Source organism: Copadichromis virginalis, linkage group LG6, assembly GCF_057382275.1.
Source record: "Copadichromis virginalis isolate Kocher_CV1m ecotype Utaka linkage group LG6, C_Virginalis_male_GT1.1, whole genome shotgun sequence".
Taxonomy (NCBI): Eukaryota; Metazoa; Chordata; class Actinopteri; order Cichliformes; family Cichlidae; genus Copadichromis; species Copadichromis virginalis.
The window spans coordinates 7,607,238-7,626,801 of NC_140623.1; the positions used below are offsets into that span (position 1 = coordinate 7,607,238).

Consider the following 19,564-nt stretch of genomic DNA (forward strand, 5'->3'; position numbering starts at 1 on the left):
AATGCGTTTCTCTCATCATCTGCTCAAACTAACAGATGTAGCTCTGTTCCTTTAGCACTTGATGTTTGTTACATTCTTAATGTTATTTTAAACTTGTTTCCTCACAGGTCGTCTCGACTACGTGGTTGAGCGTCCCGCAGAAGGAGGCCTTCCTGAGGTCATCAGGATCCTGGATGACTCTGATACCCAGCATGTCAGTGAAGGTGAGTATGGTGAGTATATCCTTTTCTCATCCTCCCCCTCTTCTCATGAACCTTCTCCTTCAACCTCAGCTCTCACCCCCTCAGCAAAGAGAAGCAGAGAAGACATCTGCACTGAAGAGGTAAGTGCAAACAGGTGCAAGGTAAGTGATGACACGTTCTGTTGCCCTCCAACATCCTCAGGTTCTTTTGGAGTCAGACGCTTCTGGGAAAGGCCTTTTAACCTTTCACTTGATGACAGCGACTCTGACTAGGTAATGTTTTTAAACTTTAAATGTTTAGGTTGGCCTCTGCGTCTTGCAGTGTTTGTAAGACACTATTTAAATGACTAACATTTTTTCTCAAGCTCTAGCTCACTTCTTCTTCTGTGAATAACGGTTGAAGAAGTTCCTTTTTTTTTCCTTCTTTCTTTGTGGGGGAAGCAGACAAGCCCGGCTAAAGGGTTGTCATGTAAGTCAGCAATAAACCACAACACCAATATGAAGATTTTTCTTTCTACAAACTTTAGATAATCTCTCACATGAATTTTCATTTCAGGGATCCAGGCTGCAGTGATCACACCCATCAGATTCACATTGATGTGATAGTTACATGTTTGCTCACTGGTTTTTCTCATGTCTGCAGATATCACCAGTATCGCAAGGGCTGGGAGAGGCAGCCCGCACCGGGGGAGCGGGATCACCACCAGCTGCGGTGGAGGATCCGGGTATGTGTGGGATGAGGCATGAAGTTATTACAGCGTCAGTTTCATTGACCTGGGCAGCAATGTTTGTTGGAAGTACTTATGTTTTTTTTAATGTATTTTTTCAGGAGCAGCTGGCACAGGGAGTAGTGCCAGTAAGTAACTCTCTGTAAGGAACACACACACTTCTTTGTGTGTGCATTATAAATACAATTAAACAGCGTCCGACAGTGCTGCAAACAACGTTGGACTGGTGGGTAATAAGCAAGAGAATAATGCAGAAAACTGATTTTTAGATGGGAAACTCTTCCTCAGAGACAGAGCTCTGCATGAAGTGTGATTTTATCATGGTGGAAGAAAAACAGCCACAGTAAGAGGGAATAAATGACGATGTTTATGTGAAGCGAAATATTGGGGTCTACTTTATATTCCAGCTCTAAAGTCAATGTCGTCTTCACTCATGAAGATTTTTACTGTCCTGGGGACAGGAGAGAGGAGTCTCGTCAGAGGAGCCATAATTTTATAGCTTGCAAAAGTAGAAACAAATAAGTGTTCATTTGAATTCTTGTCTTAGTGAAAATGGTCTCACTTTCTGCCCTTCACTGTTTGTGTCTAAGGCTAAAAAACTACTTTATCTAAATTAAACGTGACTCTAAATATCACATATGTAGTTGTGTGTGTGCGCACACACGTTTTTTATGTATATAGACTTCTTTTCAATTATTACTCATGATATAACAGTGTGCAGACAGGCCCTGCGAGGACATGAGGAGGAGGCAGTGATAAAAGGTGTGTGAGGCTGCTACAGGCTGTGGATCCCTCACCAGCTGGAATAAAAAGAGCACAGCTAACAATAACACGTGTACCAGTTGTTCCTGTTCTGTGCTTATTCCTTCACCCCGAGTACCAACAGGGCCATAAGGCGTGTCAGCCGCACAGGGCTTCAGATTCCCAGCAGTCAGTGAGGAGATAGGAGGAGGCTACAAAGCTCAGAGTAACTTGGGTTAGAGAACCTGGAGCTGGTGGAGTCATAGCTGCCTTTGTTCAACACCATCTTCTCATCTGGATTGCAGGACATAACAGCATCCACAGGCGAGGTTAATTCTACAGTCATCATTTCCACTGAGTTCAAGAAGAAGTGAAAGTATTCACTGGGGAACCCACTCTGGAAGAGAGAAGTCACAGAACAGAAGAGGGCTTAGAAAGATTGGAAATATACAAGATATTCAATCTCCACTTTAATGGAATCAGTTAAATAGGTAAGCATCAGGTGTTTGGGGTGCTTCACTCATACTTGACTGAATTTGAATTGCTTGGATCATGAAGGTCATAAGTCTGTGACTGGATCAGTGAGTCGCTTTGTCTGTCTGGTTACACCTCCCACAGAGTTCACATCTATCTGCAATACTCTGTCTTTTTATGGTACATGTTGTGTTGCTCGACTTTTTGCACTGAGCTTATTTTTGCTTTTAGACTCCTTAAACTCTCTGTAGCTCCCTGCTACTTTACAGGGTTTTTTTCAAGTGAATATTTTTAGACATGAACATTAGACCTTGATGCAGTCTACCTCTGTGGTTATACGGTGAGCCTTGTTCCCAGCAGACAACAGGTTAACAGAAAATACTGTGAAGTGACTGTTGTTGTTAAATGGTGCTGCATTAATAAAACTGTACTGAACTGAAATCAAATCATTGTATAATAAACTTCCCCATGAACTTCTCCAGCATCTGATTTTAACACTGTGATGAAGCACTCTACTCTTAACCCTGACCCAGCGCTCCAGCCCCTACCGGTCCGTGAGTCACTTGAATTTTACAGTGTTTATTTATCGGACAAAAGAAGTTAAATTAAACAGCTGTCCAGTACCTGTGCAACAGATGGTAGTGATGGTTCAACAGAAACATCCTATACAACAACTGATACAGTTATATACATAAGCAGAACTGGGGATACTCATCCCTAACTATAACAATATCCATAACATCAACACTCCTCTACACATGGTTGTATTTGAAGCTGCAATGCTTCGCAGCCAGAAGCACACCCCTTGAAGCAGCACAGGTGTGGGCAGCACCTGTGAAATTTAATTTACTTGGAAGAAGTGAGTTATGGGTTGAATTGTCCATCCTTGTTCTATTCTGTGTCACCATCTTTCTAACCATGCTGAACACCCTCTCTGATGATGCCTTGCTGTGTGCCACACACAATAGTGCCTTCATCAAATGCACCAGAGTCTGGAATCTCCCATCTCTCCCTAGCATGGCCCAAACCCTGTCAATCCTTGCTTCCTGAAGAAGATCTTCCCTGCCAAGCACCTGGTACTCCACTAATTCTTCCCTAAGTCTATCCAGGCCCAACCGCAGCTGCAGCAGACTTTTCCCTAGCTCTATGACTGCACATGAAAATGAGCAAATTAAGCACAAGTGAGCTGGAGATATAATTGCTTGCTCTATTATTATACTCTGTAACTTCTGAAGTTGATTATTAAACAACTACCACCATCAATTAAAAAAGGGGATGTACCTGAGTTTGGAGAAAATTGATGCCGTGACGCTGGATCCAACACGGTCAGGCTTTGGAGGATGATGTTGTCGAGGGGGGATGCAGTCATCATCTTTGTGGTCACAGATACAAAGAAGTCTCTCACTGCTTTGTGACACATGATCGGATCAATGATTACAGGCATTGTATGATGGATTATCAGTCAGTTAGCTCTTAGGAGGTAAGCTTATTTGGACAACACAATAATCATAATGCTTACTGGATCATCATTGGGACAGAAGAGTAAAGTTCATCCATGTTGTCCTCCAAGAGGCTTTGTGCAGCTACTGCAAGAAAGAGTTCTTTGCCTGGCAACTGTAGGCTGGCATCCATGAACTTGATGTCCTTCAGTGGGACGTCAGCAATAAGGCTGGCAGTGAGAAATCTTCCCATCAATCTTCTCACCAGGCCGGTCATCTCCCTCCTTGGGTAGCCTATGGACCATCACTCCTTCAGCCTAGAAACACAAGACGGATTATCAGTTTTGAAAAATTATGAGAACAGCTTTATTTATTATCACAATTATTAAAGTTTATCTTTTGCTGGGCTGGCTGAGCTGAAACATAACCTTGAACTCTGCCAGTGGCTTCAGAACCTGGAAGAAGAACTTTGTCTTCTTGCTGGTTAAATGCTCTGCCAGCATCTTCACCTAACCAGGCTTCTCCACATCCTCATACTGGCCTGCAGTGCATCCCACTGGTTGAGCACCCGCTTTATGCAAGTCAGCAAGCTGAGCCACCTGGTTGCACAGTATTGGAGTATCTTCAGAGTCTCTGAGTCAGTGAACTGCACAAACTCTTTGAAGATTTCAGCATGTTTGGCACTAAAGTTGAGAAAGGTCAAATAAAAATACATAAATAAAATAAAATCAGGAAAGAAATTGTTAAGTAATGAAAAGCCAGGAAGCTAAAAATGATATCCAATAACAGTCAAATTGTGGAACAGAGGCTCTCTTTTAACTTATGTTCAAGTGTAACATGTAGCATATCAATATGCTTACCTGATGTCAAAGAGCATAAATGCTGCTGATGTGATCAACAGGCTGGCCTAGAGCCCTAATGCCACATCCTGTGGCCAGCTGGACTTCGTCACCTCCTTCTGAGTTTTCAAAGAGAAAACCCTGGCCAATATCACAAATTCCTTTAAATAAAATAATATTTATTTAGAGAGCAATTTTCACTGACGACAGCCACAAATTACTTTATAAGAGAAGCGTGAATACAAAATACATACTTTATCAGACCAAAGGGTTGGTTTTGGCACAGTTTAACCCTCACGTCATACTTTAAAAAACTTACGTTCGTCACCCTGGGGACCGTTTTCTGCCACGCCCGAAAAATGCTATAAAAAGATTATATATTCATATTTTTTTCCACTTTAAATTAGCCAGTCTTTTAAAACTACTTCTCCCTGAAATATTCATGTAAAGTTTTAATTATATTTCGGGGGTTTTAACCCTTTTAATCGCAGTTTAATTACATGAGCGCACCGTTTTTTTAGCCCCCCAAAACAAAACGAAATATTAAAAAAAAAAAAACATTTGAAGTAATATTTGATTGTTATTATAATTAGGCCTTTAGATGTACTAAAGATTGGCACCAACCTTCATTTCGATCGCCTTTTATTTTTTTTGCAGGAGCAGAAAATGGTCTCCAGGCGGCCAATGTTGCTCCTCTAAGCCGAAAGAAGTGTCTTTCCCCGGCATAAGTCGCGACGATCACCGGGGCATGTTGCGTCGGACCCCTTTTTCCAACACACACGTCCGGTACCACGTCACAACAAATACGTCATTTCCTGTTGATTAAAAAAAAATGCACCCTCAAACGGTCCTAGGGGCTGAAAATGGTCCCGCCCGATCAGCGGGCGAAGGCGCTGCTGCACGCCGGAAATGAGGCTTCGTTTCCCGCAGGTCTGTTTAAGCAGCCCGCTGTTTTCCAGCCCGGGGTCAAATGTGGAGCAAGGGCGCCACCCGGTGGACAAATAAAAAAATTACAACTCTAAGGCCACTACTGCAAACGGAAACGGAAGCATTACCGATCACGATCGATTTGACCGTAATTTTTTTGCCGTGAAAAATAGCATTTATAATGGGTTTCAATGGGGCACAAAACGGTCCCTAGGGTGTCAAGTGTGAGTATTTTTGCTGCTAAGCCGTGTTAGGCTGATGTAAGAAAATCAGACTGAAATTTTGAATTTTTTACAAAAACGAAACCGGGTGGCAAGTTTGGCTATATTACACCCAACACAGCGGAAATGGCTTTTATACGAATAAAAAAAGTGGCAGAAAAAGAGCCCAGTATGACGTGATTAAACAGTTCATAAAAAGCTCAGAGTTTTAAGTGTTATATGTAACAAATCTCTTCTTTAAAACTCAGTTTATTTGTCATATTTTCTCTCTCAGGTCTGAATGTCCACAGCATGCTGAAACATGAAGCCATCGTCCTCGCTTTGGAAACATTTCTGTAGGATAAGCTGCACTGGCACGATGAGCGTTACACGCCTCTCCACCCGTTGAAACTACCCTACTCTGACTTTCCTTAAACAGTGACCTGTAACATATTAACTGAGTTAAGTGAGTCATTAATAAATAACTCAAATGATAACAAACTGAAAAGTTTTCTTAGTCACTGATGTTTAGAGAGGCCACACTCATTATGGTTCACAGGAGTTCAGGAGTGAGCGATGAAAGTGATGCTACATCAGAGTCTGTCTCTGGACTGGTTGTTTGAGTTCAGCAGGAGGTGGGGAACCCACAGCTACCAGTGGCGCCGCTTGGTTGGTGGGAGGATCATACTTCAGGTTCAGTATTATAGTTACATTCTTCCTGGTCAGTTTTTTAAAGTTCTGGTACAGAAAGAGAACTAAGACAGCCACACCATCACCTGTGGCTGACCACACACCATTAATGATTTGACTTCTCAGTGTTGACAAAATATTTCCGGTGGCAACATAACTAGAAGCCAAAAGTTCACTTTTGAAAATTCAAGACTAAAGTTCCACATTATGAAAAGTTACTCCAAAAAGTCTACAAAGGTTTTCTTTTTGTCTACCAAAGTACATTTTTGTAACTTCATGTGTCGAAATAGCAAATAAAGAGATTAAGGAAAGATTTACAGTCAGAATTACCAGAGTTAGCAGAGCTACCGTAGTTCAGCTTATGGACTTTAATAAGGACAGATAAGAATGGTGAGAGTTTACATGCTGTAACTTTAATGATGCTTGAAAATAATCCAGGAACTGCACTGAGCCTGTCCAGTCAGCACAGTCTGTGTAATATGTGAATAATAATACATTTGACTTCTCCTCCCTTTTCCAATTAAAAGTTGCCAGTAGGGTTGTTGGACTTTGGGACCATGGAGCTGTGGTTTAAAAAATTCGTACACAGTGTAATTACTGTATTTGGACAAAATAACCATTAACTGTAGTTTAAAAGTAGGTTCACGTCAGGGCCAGTGGGGTTAGGAGTAAATTGGATTTAGTCACTGTCTGTGGCAAATAAATTCAATTTACCACCAGAAAAAGCCACAAATGGCAGTAATACTTTTTAAAACGCCTAATGACCAAAATCAGGTAACTTAGGTGCACCTGCTTAACTGCTCATTAACACGTTAAGTGGGTCACTTGCCTGCGTGCAAGAAAGCAACAAGTTTTAATGGTGACCATCAGGAAAACCAACACACCCACACTTAAAATAGGGTACACAGATTTATTTTTCCTCCAAGGCAGCAGCAGCAGACTAGCAGCAGAAGACAGTTCTGTCCTGCAATCCAAGGCCATGGTCAAAATTACTGGTCTCGTCAGCCTTGTGTTGTTAGGGAGTGGGTTTCTACACCAGATCCTACAACTAAAACCTCTGCCCCTCTTAGTCTTGGGCAATCGTGGTTCAAGAGTTGGCAGTTTGTCTTGTAATTGGAAAGTTGCCGGTTCGAGCCCCGGCTCGGCCGTTGTGTCCTTGGGCAAGACACTTCACCCGCTGCCTACTGGTGGTCGTCAGAGGGCCCGGTGGCGCCAGTGTCCGGCAGCCTCGCCTCTGTCAGTGCGCCCCAGGATGGCTACGATGTAGCTTGGCATCACCAGTGTGTGAATGGGTGGATGACTGAATGTGTAAAACACTTTGGGGTCCTTAGGGACTAGTAAAGCGCTATACAAATACAGGCCATTTACCATTTTTTGTACAATTTCCTCTCATTGGTTACCTCCTCCTCCTTTTCTGTGTTTTGCCAGTTGTCAAACAACGATGTGGTCCATTACCGCCACCAACTGGCTCGGAGTGTGAACCAGAATTCACTCATACCAAAGAATCAAAAAAATAAAAGTACTATTGCAGTACTCCATAATAGCAACGACTGACCTGAGGCTGTTGCTGTATCTCTAGATTATCCACCACTAACTAAAAGTTTCCGTTGCATACACATTCATGTAGACACACAAGGGGCTGACAAAAATCATCTAATGCGTCTCTTCATGGGGGGATATGTGGAAGAGAAAATAACTGACAACTGCACAACACTGTTTCAGCAAAACATGACTTTATTTGATTCCGTTTCACTTCTGACTCTGACTTGGATGTGGACGCCCTCAGAGAATGAAGGCGGCGCCTCATGGCGATCTGTTCCTGGCGCTTCTCCTTGGCCTCCTGTCTACAAGAACAAATGCGTGTCAGTCAAACAGCTCCCACATGTCCAACTTTGTCTCCTTAACATTTCACCATCAGGTGCTCCTTGAAGGTTTTCAACCCATAATCGGCCGAATGCCATTACAGCTATATCATGCAAGGCAACTCAGAACTACACTGCTGAAAAACACAGTCCGGTACTTTAAATTTCAAGTGACTCACGATTAAATCACAACTTAAAAGTATATTTAAGGTCAGGAAATTAATTACAATATGTTGTTAGACACAATGCACTTGATGTAATACAGCCGCTCCAACACTCGTGGAAATATCACACCTGCCAGAAATGTATTTGTCACATTATCTTCATTGATCTGAACCACTAGAAATAAATGTAGTGTTCAGCTACACGACAAAAGCAGACTAGTGTGATCTTTGATTCTCAGCAGCTGGTTAAGAATAAAGGCCTAGATTAACACATACCTTCATCCTCTTGGCCAGCAGCTTGGTGTACTCCGAGGCCTCCTCCTTGATCTTCTGGGTGCACTGTCTCTTGAGAGCCATGCGGCGGCGCTTGCGCTGCAGCGCATGAGGAGTCACCAGTCTCTGGATGTTGGCAGCCTTAGTTCTGGGCTTCTCACCTACCAAAGCGAGAGGATTGAAAGAGTCAATACTGACACAGTTCAAGGTCAAGTGCGGTAATGAGGAAGAAGCTTAATGTTCTCACTTTCTGTACACACAACTCGTGCTGTACTACCTCAAAGGAAGCACATTGCTTACTTTCCAATTCTACAAAAACAGTAACTTTGATCTCTCTGCAGTTGGATCATCATAACTTTTTCAACAGCACAATGACCCCAAACACACCTATGTGTGGCCAAGGAAAGTGATGGTGTGCTGCGTCAGATGGCCTGGCCTCTACAGTCACCTGACCTAAACCCAATCCAGACGATTTTGGAAGAAATGGACGCAGAGTGAAGGCAAAAGGGCCAACAAGTGCTCAGCGTCTCTGCGAACTCCTTCAAGACTGTTGGAAAACCATTTCAGGTGACGACCTCATGAAGCTCATTGAGAGAACGCCAAGAGTGTGCAAAGCAGTGATCAAAGCAAAGGGTGGCTATTTTGAAGACTATACAATAAACATTATTTGAGTTATTTCACACTTTCTTTGTTTACTACATAATACTATATGTGTTCATTCAAAGTTTTGATTCTTTCAGATACAATCTACAATGTAAATCGTCATGAAGAAGAAAACCATTAAATTAGAAGGCGAGTCCAAACACACTCACTCTCTGATATATAAGATATAAGAACACACACACACACACACACACACACTATGACTATTAGGAAATATTCTTTGGTACTGACACAAGATGAAATATGAGAGAAATATGTAAGATGTACAGGATCACCTGACAAAGCTGTTCTGCACAGTCCTGCAGCAGATTCTCTCTGGACCTGCTGCCTTCTTTTCCTTCGTCCTTCTGGGCTGTCGATGTGGGGTTGGGCTGGGCCGGTGCGAGGGATCCCCCCCCCCCCCCCCCCCCCAGGTGGGATAGTGGGGGTGGTTGGGGGCAGAAATGAAAATCCATGTGAGAGATTATCTAAAGTTTGTTTGGACTGGGGTGGGGTGAGGGATGGGGCTAGCTCTGTGCTTGCCCCCCGGGGGACAAGAGACAGTACAACTGATCAGTTGAGAAGTCAGTTTACCTGATCAGTTGTGCTGTGGGTTGGGGCTGGGCGGGGGTGAGGGATGGGGTTTACTTTGTTGTGTTGCCCCCTGAGGAGGGGGGGATTGCTTACAGGCACAATGCCCTGCGTTAGCTGCTCCTGAAAAAAATACATTAAAAGAAAAAACAAAACAAAAACATAAGTACTTCCAACAAACATTGCTGCCCAGGGTAATGAAACTGACGGTGTAATAACTTCATACCTCATCCCACACATATCCAGATCTTCCACCGCAATGGGCGCCGGTCCACCGCCAACTAAAAAACTATATACACAACTATAAAAAACTATATACAGATGTGGTGTGGGGGAAAAGGGGAGTCAGGCCGGGGAAGCAGGTTTCTGAGTCACTCAGTGTAACGAGAGGAGACAGGGTTCAGATTCAGCTTACTCGCTTGAGACTTGAGAATACATCACTGTAGAAAATTCATGTGAGAGATTATCTAGAGTTTGTAGCAAGAAAAATCTTCATATTGGTGTTGTGGTTTATCCACGATGTGCTTTTGGTCAGGCTTGGCGTCTGCTTCCCCCACAAAGAAAGAAAAACAGAAAAAGAAGATATTACATCTTCAACAGTTATTAACAGAAGAAAATGTGAAGGCTAATTTCAATAAACTACTGAATTCAAATCAGTTTTATTATTATCATATATCTATAATATAGCACCAAATCACAACAACAAAACCAGTTAAACCAAATCCAGTTAATCTAGAACACTGGCAGCCTCGCCTCTGTCAGTGCAGCTACAATGTGACGTGCCATCACCAGTGTGTGAATGGGTGGATGACTGAATGTAGTGTAAAGCGCTTTGGGGTCCAGAGGGACTAAGTAAAGCGCTATACAAATACAGGCCGTCTACCATAAAAACACACTCGTGAATTATCGTTAGCAAGATGCCAAATTTAGCAAGAGACTAGCATACTTCTTTAGCAAGCACGTGGTCTCAACTCACCAAGATAAGCTATGGGCGGGAACACAGCAAGGTGCTCCGTTAACTTAACACATTAAAGTTTTCAAATCAGCTTTTGAACAGTGCAAACACTGGTTTATAACACTTTTTTCTGCATTAAAACTCACCAAAACGATGGATAGTTCAGCTCATTTGCTTTCAAAATGTGAAAGACCTAGCTAATGCGTGATGGTGGTCCTATGCTTGGAAGGTGGGACTAATATTGCTTCTAAACAAATGAAATTATCAACACCAAATGTGATCCTCTCTCTAACTTTAGAGAGAAAATCACATTTCCTCTTTTCAAAATAATTGTTTTTTCAAAATAAAAGAGTGAGAATGCATTTGTACAAAAAAAAGCAGAAAGAAAGAAATAAGAAAAGGCGTTTTCTCTACTTGTTTACACTAACATCTGGATTGATTTACTAACTCAGCCTGACAGTATGTCAAAATAGATTTTGGCACAACTGTTTGCAAGTTTGGCTTTTTTGTTTGTTTGTTTCAAATTTCTTTCTGAGTACAGCATGCAGTGAAATGCTTGCATCTGAGCAGACAGGTTGCAGGCTGCAAGACGTTTTTATAGATGATGTACCCCAGGTAACGCGTTACTGTAATCCGATTACTTTTTTCAAGTAACGAGTAATGTAAGGGATTGTATTGTTTCTTTATGTTGTTGTGGGTTCTTAAGAATGACACCATTACTTGAAGAGAAGGTATTTTATCGAACTGCGGTTCACATGTAAACAAAGCTTCGCCATCACAGTCTAGTCAGAGGTAACTCCCTCTGGCTCTCTAGCTCCCCCTACAGTCTAGGAGTATTAACAACATAAAACATGATACTAGGCAAATAAGGATTTGCTGTTATCATTACAGGGATTACTATTGCAAAACAGGTAATTATACTGTTACTTTCTTGTAAGCGCGCTGCGTTAGTGCAACTGATTTTTTTCTTGTTTAAAACAAACACCACTCACGCCTCACAGATGTAAAGCTGCCTGCGTAAAGATGAAAGTGACTTCGTACAGCCACGATTTGCAGGCGCTGTGCAAGAGGTTCGGGAGCAGAAGTCCCATTGTACTACTGCATGAACACGCTTTTCACACATGGTTGCTGTACGCATAAAGCTGGCTGTAGCTTTTTAGCTCACAGCCCGACACATACCAACAACAGCATAGATGGCACAGGCGTCAAGGCGGCGAGGTGTGAATGCGGGTGCCGCTCAGGTGCGTCCGCCTCCTCTGCAGCGGCGCTGCACACCACGCCCCGCCACACACATTAACCAGGTAAAATACATATTTAGGCAGAATTTTGCAAATATCTATTTTTCATTTTTCAGCACATAGTGCTTTTTTATTTTTTTAAAAGTCAGATCAAGGCTCCAAAAGCCCAAAGGAGATATAAGGGTTGCGGCTCACAACAGTTTTTGTTTGCTACATGGATCATTTTAGTTCAGCTGGGTGTCTTTCCTTTTGTTAGTTCAAAATGTGTTAATTACATGAATAAAATGTAATTTTCTCTGTAGCACTTCATGGATTTCATAAACAACACACCTTAGTTGTTCACACAAAGCATAAAGGTAAAAAAACCAAACAAACAGTATATACAGTGTTATCTTCATTTTAGATGTCAAAAAGTATTTGTGGCTCCCAGTGTTTTCTTTTGCATGCATGGAAACCGGGTCCAAATGGCTCTTTGGGTCTTAAAGGTTGCTGACCCCTGCCCTGGATTGAAACGGGGTCAAATGTTTCCTGGTCTTCCTAAAGTCCACGATCAGTTCATTGGTCTTTGCCACGTTGAGCTGAAGATGATTCTGCTCACACCACGTGACAAAGGAGTTGACCACAGCCCGGTACTCTTTCTCATCATCCAACCACTGCAGAGTCATCAGAAAACTTCTGAAGATGGCAGGTCTCTGTGCAGTGGCTAAAGTCTGTGGTGTACAGGGAAAGGACAGAGGATGGTCCCTTGTGGTGCCCTTGTGTTGCTAATTACCTTGTCAGACACACACTGTGGAAGACGCACATATTGTGGTCTCCCTGTCAGGTAATCAACAATCCAGGACACCAGAGAAGCATCCACCTGCATCGCTGTTAACTTCATCATCATTCATCACATTACGAGCATATGTACTTTTAGTTTTAGTTCACACCGTGTAATACTCAGCAACCAGTATGTGTTTTACTCTGTCATTGTTCACACGAATTTAATACAAAAATAAAATACATTCTGTAACAAAGACCATCACCCAGTTTAAGGTTACGCCACAACTGACCTAAATTTACAGTATTGGTAATTACCAAAATCATTTTCTACGGTCCTGTAAAGGTTAATCCACCAGTATGCACAAATTCTTTAATGAAAATGATAATATCAATGATAAAATACAATTATTGTTGTTGCCCATGAAGCTTCATTTTTACTGTTTTACAAATAAAGGGGGTAAATAAAGGATTTATTTTTTTTTGGTTAAGAGGCCAAATTATATTTAGTTGCATTCCTGAACAGAAAATCTATTTTTAGTGGTCGAATGTTAAGTTTAATTAATTTCTGTTTCTTCAGAGAAATCCAGTGTGTCGGCCCAAACTCCTATAAAAATATTAATTCAACCATTTTAGCAGCACACTGAACAATGTGTACAAGAGTAAAAACATCCAGAATGATTGTGATTCAGATCAGTACAGTATCAGTGGTGTTAAAGTGTTTTTTTGTGTCACCTGCAGTGAAAGGGGCACTAGTTCACTGATTCCACTTGTTTTGGGGTTTATTGGTTCAAATTAAAGCTAAATTAGCTGAATTGTATTTTGCTTTGTATGTAAGTAAAAGAGCTGCATCAGTGTGGCAGACTGTTAAAATAAGAAATACGGTACTGTAGTTAGAAATAGTCCACCTGTCAGCTGATCATACAGCTCATCTTTCTCTGTGTGCTAATCTGGGCTTTTTATGGCCCCTATGTAAGAAACAGTTTGAAAAACTACAAAGGGATATGCTTTTAAGATGATCCATGGTGATAGATCAACAATGTAAAACGTCAGACTTTAAGAAGAAAACAGGCCCAGTTTGTGAACCCAAAATTCAGTTAAATATAATCCTTCTCTGGGTGGAATCCAGAAATGGAAATCCAGCTCACCTGCTCACCTCCCGTTCCTGTCCTCTCGGATTGGGTGATTCCTTTGCAATCAATCATCAGAATACTCCCCTGCAGCTTCCACTGGCATTCCCACCCTCCCAGTGACCCTCCTCATATGCCTCCTCACCATGTCCAAGTAAAAGCTCACTCTCTCTTCTATGAACTCAAAAATACACTATATGGCCAAAAGTATTCACTCTTCTGCCTTCACATACACATGTATTTGAGTGAAATCCCATTCTTAATCCACAAGGTTTATTGTGATGTCAGCCCACCATTTGTAGAACAGCTTTAACTCCTCTGGGGACTTTTCACAAGGTTTAGGAGTGTTTATGGGAGTTTGTGAGGTCAGACTCTGATCTTGGATGAGAAGTCTAATTTCATTTTCTACTTCCACAGCAAACCCACTCATCCATATCTTTTTGAACCTAGTTTTGTGCTGGTGCACAGTTATATTGGAGCAGGAAGAGTCCATCCCAAAACTCATCCGTTGTCTGAATTTTCCTGATATGATGATTTTACATTTCCTACCACTTCATGGCTGAGTTGTTGTTGTTTCCAATCACTTGCAGTTTGTTATAATTCCACAAACAGCTGACTGTGGAATATTTAATAGTTGGGAAATTTCACGACTGGACTTATGAAATTATGGAATATGAGCTTTGATTGAATGAATTAAATGTGAGATAAAAAACCTTGTGGCTGCGAACCCGTTTTATCAGCTACACTGTACACAGTTTTTATGTCAATAAAATGCAAGCCGTACGAAACAGATGCTCGACATACAGTAAGCAACAACAACAAAACTCCCTGGACTTGCACGGTTCTCATTTATTACTCTTATTTCCAAGAAAACATCAAAGTGAGGTGGAAATATATCACGGCACAATGCTGGAACATTCTTTCACAGACACGTTTGAAATCCTGCAGCTGGAAACACATTCATAAACATATGAAGACATTAAATGGATATCAAATTATTACTTAAAGACACAGACAAAAACAGCCACCAAAACAGATTATGGACAGGGCCATAACACCCCCCTTCCCAAGACCAAACATCTCCCCTATAGATGTTTGGCACTCAGGAGTTCAGAAAACCACGCGACAGCGCATCTGCCATTACATTCTCTGTCCCTTTTTTGTGATGGATCTCCAGATTGAAATCCTGCACTAAGAGGGACCATCTCATAAGCCTTTGGTTAGAATTTTGCATCCTAGTCAAAAACATGAGGGGGTTGTAATCGGTGTAAACAATGACAGGTGCTGAACTAGAACCGACATAGACCTCGAAATGCTGTAGAGCAAGCAACAGAGAAAGAGCTTCCTTTTCAATGGTACTGTATTTCTGTTGGTGGGAGTTGAATTTTTTTGAAAAGTAACCATTTGGGTGATCAACACCCTGCCTATCCTCCTGCAACAGCACCGCACCTGCACCATCGGCGCTGGCATCCACCTTGAGTTTAAACGGATGTGTGAAAGCAGGGCCGGCCCGTGGCATAGGCCGTATAGGCAAATGCTAAGGGCGCCGGCCATCAGGGGGCGCCACGCCAGTGCCACAAATATTTGGGGAAAAAAAAAAAAAAAGAAAAAAGTTGGTACTATTATTTCTAAATACAAAAAATAATCCCACGTTAATTAAAATGCAAAGTAAAGCTTATTTAATAGAAATATTATTTGTTACAACATTACGCCCCCCCCTCCCCGCACGGTGCGCCCCCTCCCTTCCCGTATCATGGTTCCTTTTGGACGTCACCACAACAAAAAAAATCAACACAAGATGTCAAAGCGGCCAAAACTGTCAGGTGCCCAGGGAAGAAAAAAGAGAGAAGAAGAGGAGGAGAAACGAGAAAAAGACAGAGGTAGGTAACGTTAGCCTACATGAAATTATTTGTCTGAATGTGATAGTAACCTAAATTTTTAGCATTAAGCTAATGTTACATGATTCGCTAATTGCTAATCAATAAATAGCTAGTTAACTGTTTTAACGTCAGTTAATATTGTGGAGGGGGCTAAATTGTTATGGAAAATAATAATGTAACGTTAGGTAATTACAGTACTCCCACCTTTCCCACCATTCCTCATTTGTATTCATCTTTTAAGCAGGTGTTTTTTGTTTACATTGTTATTGCCTTCTGGTTAGCTAACGTTTACCCTGCAGGTAATAGTCACTTTTCCACCCCTGTATATATTATAGTTGTAAGCCTAGTTGTTAAAGTGCACATCATTAATGTTAATTAAGCAATATCACATGAGAGGGAATGCTGTTTTTTAATATGAGCACTGCTGTGATTCGGTCAAAGATAATCATAACATAACATTCTCATATGATATTATACTGTTACTTTGCATTCTGCTATTCAGCATTTCACTGTAATGATGACAATAAATTGAATCTAATCTAATTTGCATATCAGTTATGATCATACATATATCTCTTTGGTTTTTCATTTATATTATATCATTTCATTTTATTCCTGGAATCATATGTTTTTATTATTAGACTTTAATACTCAGTGGTGTCACATACTCCTCTCTTCAGATGCACTGTTGAAGTTTCTAAATCCCACCCCTGGGCCATCTACCACATCTACCGCTGCTGCCTCCACTTCAGCAGCACAACCCACCAGTGATGCAGCATCAGCAGCACAACCCACCAGTTTTGCAGCAGCATCAAGTGGTGTTCCTGTTGCCTTATTTATATTGTATTTTAAATTTATTTTATCCAACTTGTTGACACGTTTTATTGTATTTATGTATGTAAAATTTATTGTATTTCATATATTCATTTTTTATTTTTTGTATTCATTTATTTATTCATATATTTTTTTATCTTGTTAATTATTCTGATTGTGAATTTGCTTTCTTTAAGTAAAAAAAAAAGGTCAAAGAAAAAGCTATTCGGTTTCTTGTGAGTACATACACTACACTGCCGATGTAGGGGGGCGCCACCTAAAATCTTGCCTAGGGCGCCAGATTGGTTAGGGCCGGGCCTGGCGGCAAGTACTGGTGTGCTGCAGAGGAGAGCTTTGAGAGACTCAAAAGCATTCTGGCATGTGGGGGACCATACGAATGGTTTTGACACACTTGTGAGACTGGTGAGAGGTGCAACTACATCTGCAAAATTCTTACAGAAGCCACGATAATAGCCGGCCATTCCAAGGAACCGGCGAAGTTCACGTCTAGTGCGAGGCACAGGGAAATCTAGGACAGCCTGGATTTTAGCCAAAAGGGGGCGCACCTGTCCCTGACCCACCTGCTTCCCTAGATAAGTCACAGTGGCCTTACCAAAGTCACATTTGGCAAGATTTAGGGTAAGGGATGCCTCTTTTAATCTTTCAAAAATCTCCGTGAGTGTTTCAAGGTGTTCTGACCAAGTCTGTGAATAGGCTACAATGTCGTCCAAGTACACTTCACAGTTTGTGACACCACCTAAGACAATGTGCATAAGGTGTTGGAATGTGGCAGGGGCATTTCGAAGGCCAAAAGGCATGACGGTGGATTGGAGGAAGTGATCAGGAGTGACGAAAGCAGAAATTTCAGATGCACGCGGAGTGAGGGGAACTTGCCAATAACCCTTTAATAAATCCAGTTTGGTGACAAACTTTGCGGAGCCAACCCTATCAACACAATCTTCCATGCGGGGAAGAGGGTAGGAGTCGGGTTTGGTCACACTGTTCACTTTTCGAAAATCAGTACAAAAACGTGGGGTCTTCCTTCGGCACAAGAAGGCATGGGGAACTCCAGGCACTCGAACTAGGGACAGCTAGCCCATTTTCCAGCAAGTAGGAAACTTCTTGCTGAAAAAGAGCACATTGTAAGTGAAGGACTTTGCTCAGCTAAGAGAATTGGTCCTGCTGGAAGAATTCAAAACGTGTCTTCCAGAGAATGTTGTTGTATATATCAATGAGCAAAAGGTGGATTCGTTGTCTAAAGCTGTTATTCTAGCAGATGAGTTTGTGTTGACCCATCGCGTCACGTTTTCAGCTATGCGCCGTGAATGGGCCCCGTTGTCTAAACCTGCAAGGAGTTTGAGGGTTTCTCCTAAGCGTCAAACGCGCCCTGATCAGGTTCCCATGACTGTCCAAGAATGCTTTTATTGGCCATCTCATTGCCAATTGTCCGTCGCTCCGTCGCAAAGAGCAAACTCACACATGGAAAAAGCCAAAAAGTGTTGGTTTTGTTCAGTCGGTTTCTACTCCTAATCCCGTCAGGGATGAACCAGGAAATGACAGTCTTGACAGCAGTTACCGACCTTTCATTTCACAAGGGTTCGCCTCACTGACTGGAATAGAGGGGGATCGCGTGCCGATTGTAATTTTGCGCGACACTGGGGCTGCCCAGTGGAAAAGCGCGTTGCCTTTTTCAAGTAACTCGTTTTGTGGTGCTGATGCTCTCGTGTGGGGAGTGAAAATGAGTGTGTTACGAGCGCCGCTGCATAGAGTCTTCCTACAGTCACCTCTCGTTTCGGGCCCGGTAACAGTTGGGGTGCGCGCTCGCTTGCCCGTGCAGGGGGTTACTATGATTCTGGGGAATGATCTAGCCAATGGAAAAGTTTTCCCGATCCCTGAAGTAATTGAAAACCCCGTCGATGATTTTGTTTTTGTTTCTGAGCCTGCTGCTGACAGTCTGCCCTCTGTTTTTCCTGCCTGTATTGTCACACGCGCCCACAAGCGCAAATATAGTGATGTTGAGTTGTCTGACTTTTTTCTATGTTCTGAAGCTGTTCCTGAGACTGCTCAACTGCCTGTGGAAAAAGCTGAAAAATGTGTGTCTGATGAAATGCTACCCGCTACACCTGACATGTCTTTTGAGGTAAACAAAACAGATTTTATTCATGCGCAACAGAGTGACCCGACTTTGGCCAAATGTTTACTCGCCGCAAATTCCAGTGATCAGAATCCCCGTGTCTACAGCATTGAAAATGATGTGTTAATGCGCAAATGGCATCCTCCCTCATCTAGTGATCTTGGCTGGAATGTATTTCAACAAGTGGTTGTACCGCAAAAATTCCGACCCCAAGTACTCAGCCTCGCACATGACAGTTTCTCTGGACATTTAGGAATTAGGAAAACTTACCATCGTATTCTGCGTCACTTTTTCTGGCCAGGTTTGAAGTCTAAAGTGACCAAGTATTGCCGTTTTTGCCACGTTTGCCAGGTCAGTGGAAAACCCAACCAGGTTATTCCTCCCGCTCCATTGCATCCAATCCCGGCTTTAGGGGGACCATTTGAGCACATAATCATCGATTGTGTAGGTCCGCTTCCAAAAACAAAGTCAGGACATCAGTACATCTTGACTTTGATGTGCACCGCCACATGCTTCCCCGAGGCTATTCCGTTACGCACTATCAAAGTCAAAGCCATTGTCAGAGCATTAGTAAACTTTTTCTCCACTTTCGGTTTGCCTAAATCAGTTCAAATGGACCAAGGGTCTAACTTCATGTCCAAGATTTTCGCTCAGGTCTTAAAATCGCTATCCATCAAGCATCAAAAATCCAGTGCATATCACCCCGAATCACAGGGTGCGCTTGAGCGTTTCCACCAAACCTTAAAAGCCATAATTAAAAGACATTTAACCAATCCTGTTAAATGTCTGGCTGGGCTAACGTTTGGGATCTGAATGGCAGCAGGAGCCTCCGCCCCTGGCGTCATCCGTCCACTGGCAGCTTGTGGAATGGTTGCAGCAGCTTCTGCTCCCGCATCCACCACCA

General features: G+C 42.2%; 2 protein-coding genes across 2 annotated transcripts; both read right to left on the reverse strand.

Annotated features, from left to right (window-relative positions):
* Window positions 1-1,245: 1,245 nt before the first annotated feature.
* LOC146707114 (uncharacterized) lies at window positions 1,246-5,403 on the reverse strand. Its single transcript, XM_085458436.1, has 6 exons — window positions 5,027-5,403; window positions 4,424-4,563; window positions 3,992-4,246; window positions 3,644-3,880; window positions 3,406-3,531; window positions 1,246-2,047 (listed from the first exon to the last, which is right to left on the reverse strand). Exons 4-6 carry the CDS (start codon window positions 3,838-3,840, stop codon window positions 2,011-2,013), a joined length of 360 nt encoding a protein of 119 aa, XP_085314562.1. The 5' UTR covers window positions 3,841-3,880; window positions 3,992-4,246; window positions 4,424-4,563; window positions 5,027-5,403; the 3' UTR covers window positions 1,246-2,010.
* Window positions 3,868-15,352, reverse strand: LOC146707115 (uncharacterized). Its single transcript, XM_085460730.1, has 6 exons — window positions 15,283-15,352; window positions 9,457-9,729; window positions 8,522-8,679; window positions 7,929-8,059; window positions 4,073-4,246; window positions 3,868-3,880 (listed from the first exon to the last, which is right to left on the reverse strand). Exons 1-6 carry the CDS (start codon window positions 15,350-15,352, stop codon window positions 3,868-3,870), a joined length of 819 nt encoding a protein of 272 aa, XP_085316856.1.
* Window positions 15,353-19,564: the final 4,212 nt, after the last annotated feature.

What these genes read in the sequence shown, in the direction of transcription:
- LOC146707115 (XM_085460730.1), bottom strand. Translation starts at nt 15,352, where the DNA reads ATGCCACGGGCCGGCCCTGCTTTCACACATCCGTTTAAACTCAAGGTG. An exon ending in GTGCAGAACAGCTTTGTCAG is followed by an intron (nt 8,680 to 9,456) that starts GTGATCCTGTAC and finishes TCGCTTTGGTAG; the next exon opens with GTGAGAAGCCCAGAACTAAG. An exon ending in TGTTTTGCTGAAACAGTGTT is followed by an intron (nt 4,247 to 7,928) that starts GTGCAGTTGTCA and finishes TCTCAACTTTAG; the next exon opens with TGCCAAACATGCTGAAATCT.
- LOC146707114 (XM_085458436.1), bottom strand. Translation starts at nt 3,840, where the DNA reads ATGACCGGCCTGGTGAGAAGATTGATGGGAAGATTTCTCACTGCCAGC. An exon ending in TCTGTCCCAATGATGATCCA is followed by an intron (nt 3,532 to 3,643) that starts GTAAGCATTATG and finishes TGTGTCACAAAG; the next exon opens with CAGTGAGAGACTTCTTTGTA. An exon ending in TCAATTTTCTCCAAACTCAG is followed by an intron (nt 2,048 to 3,405) that starts GTACATCCCCTT and finishes TCTCTCTTCCAG; the next exon opens with AGTGGGTTCCCCAGTGAATA.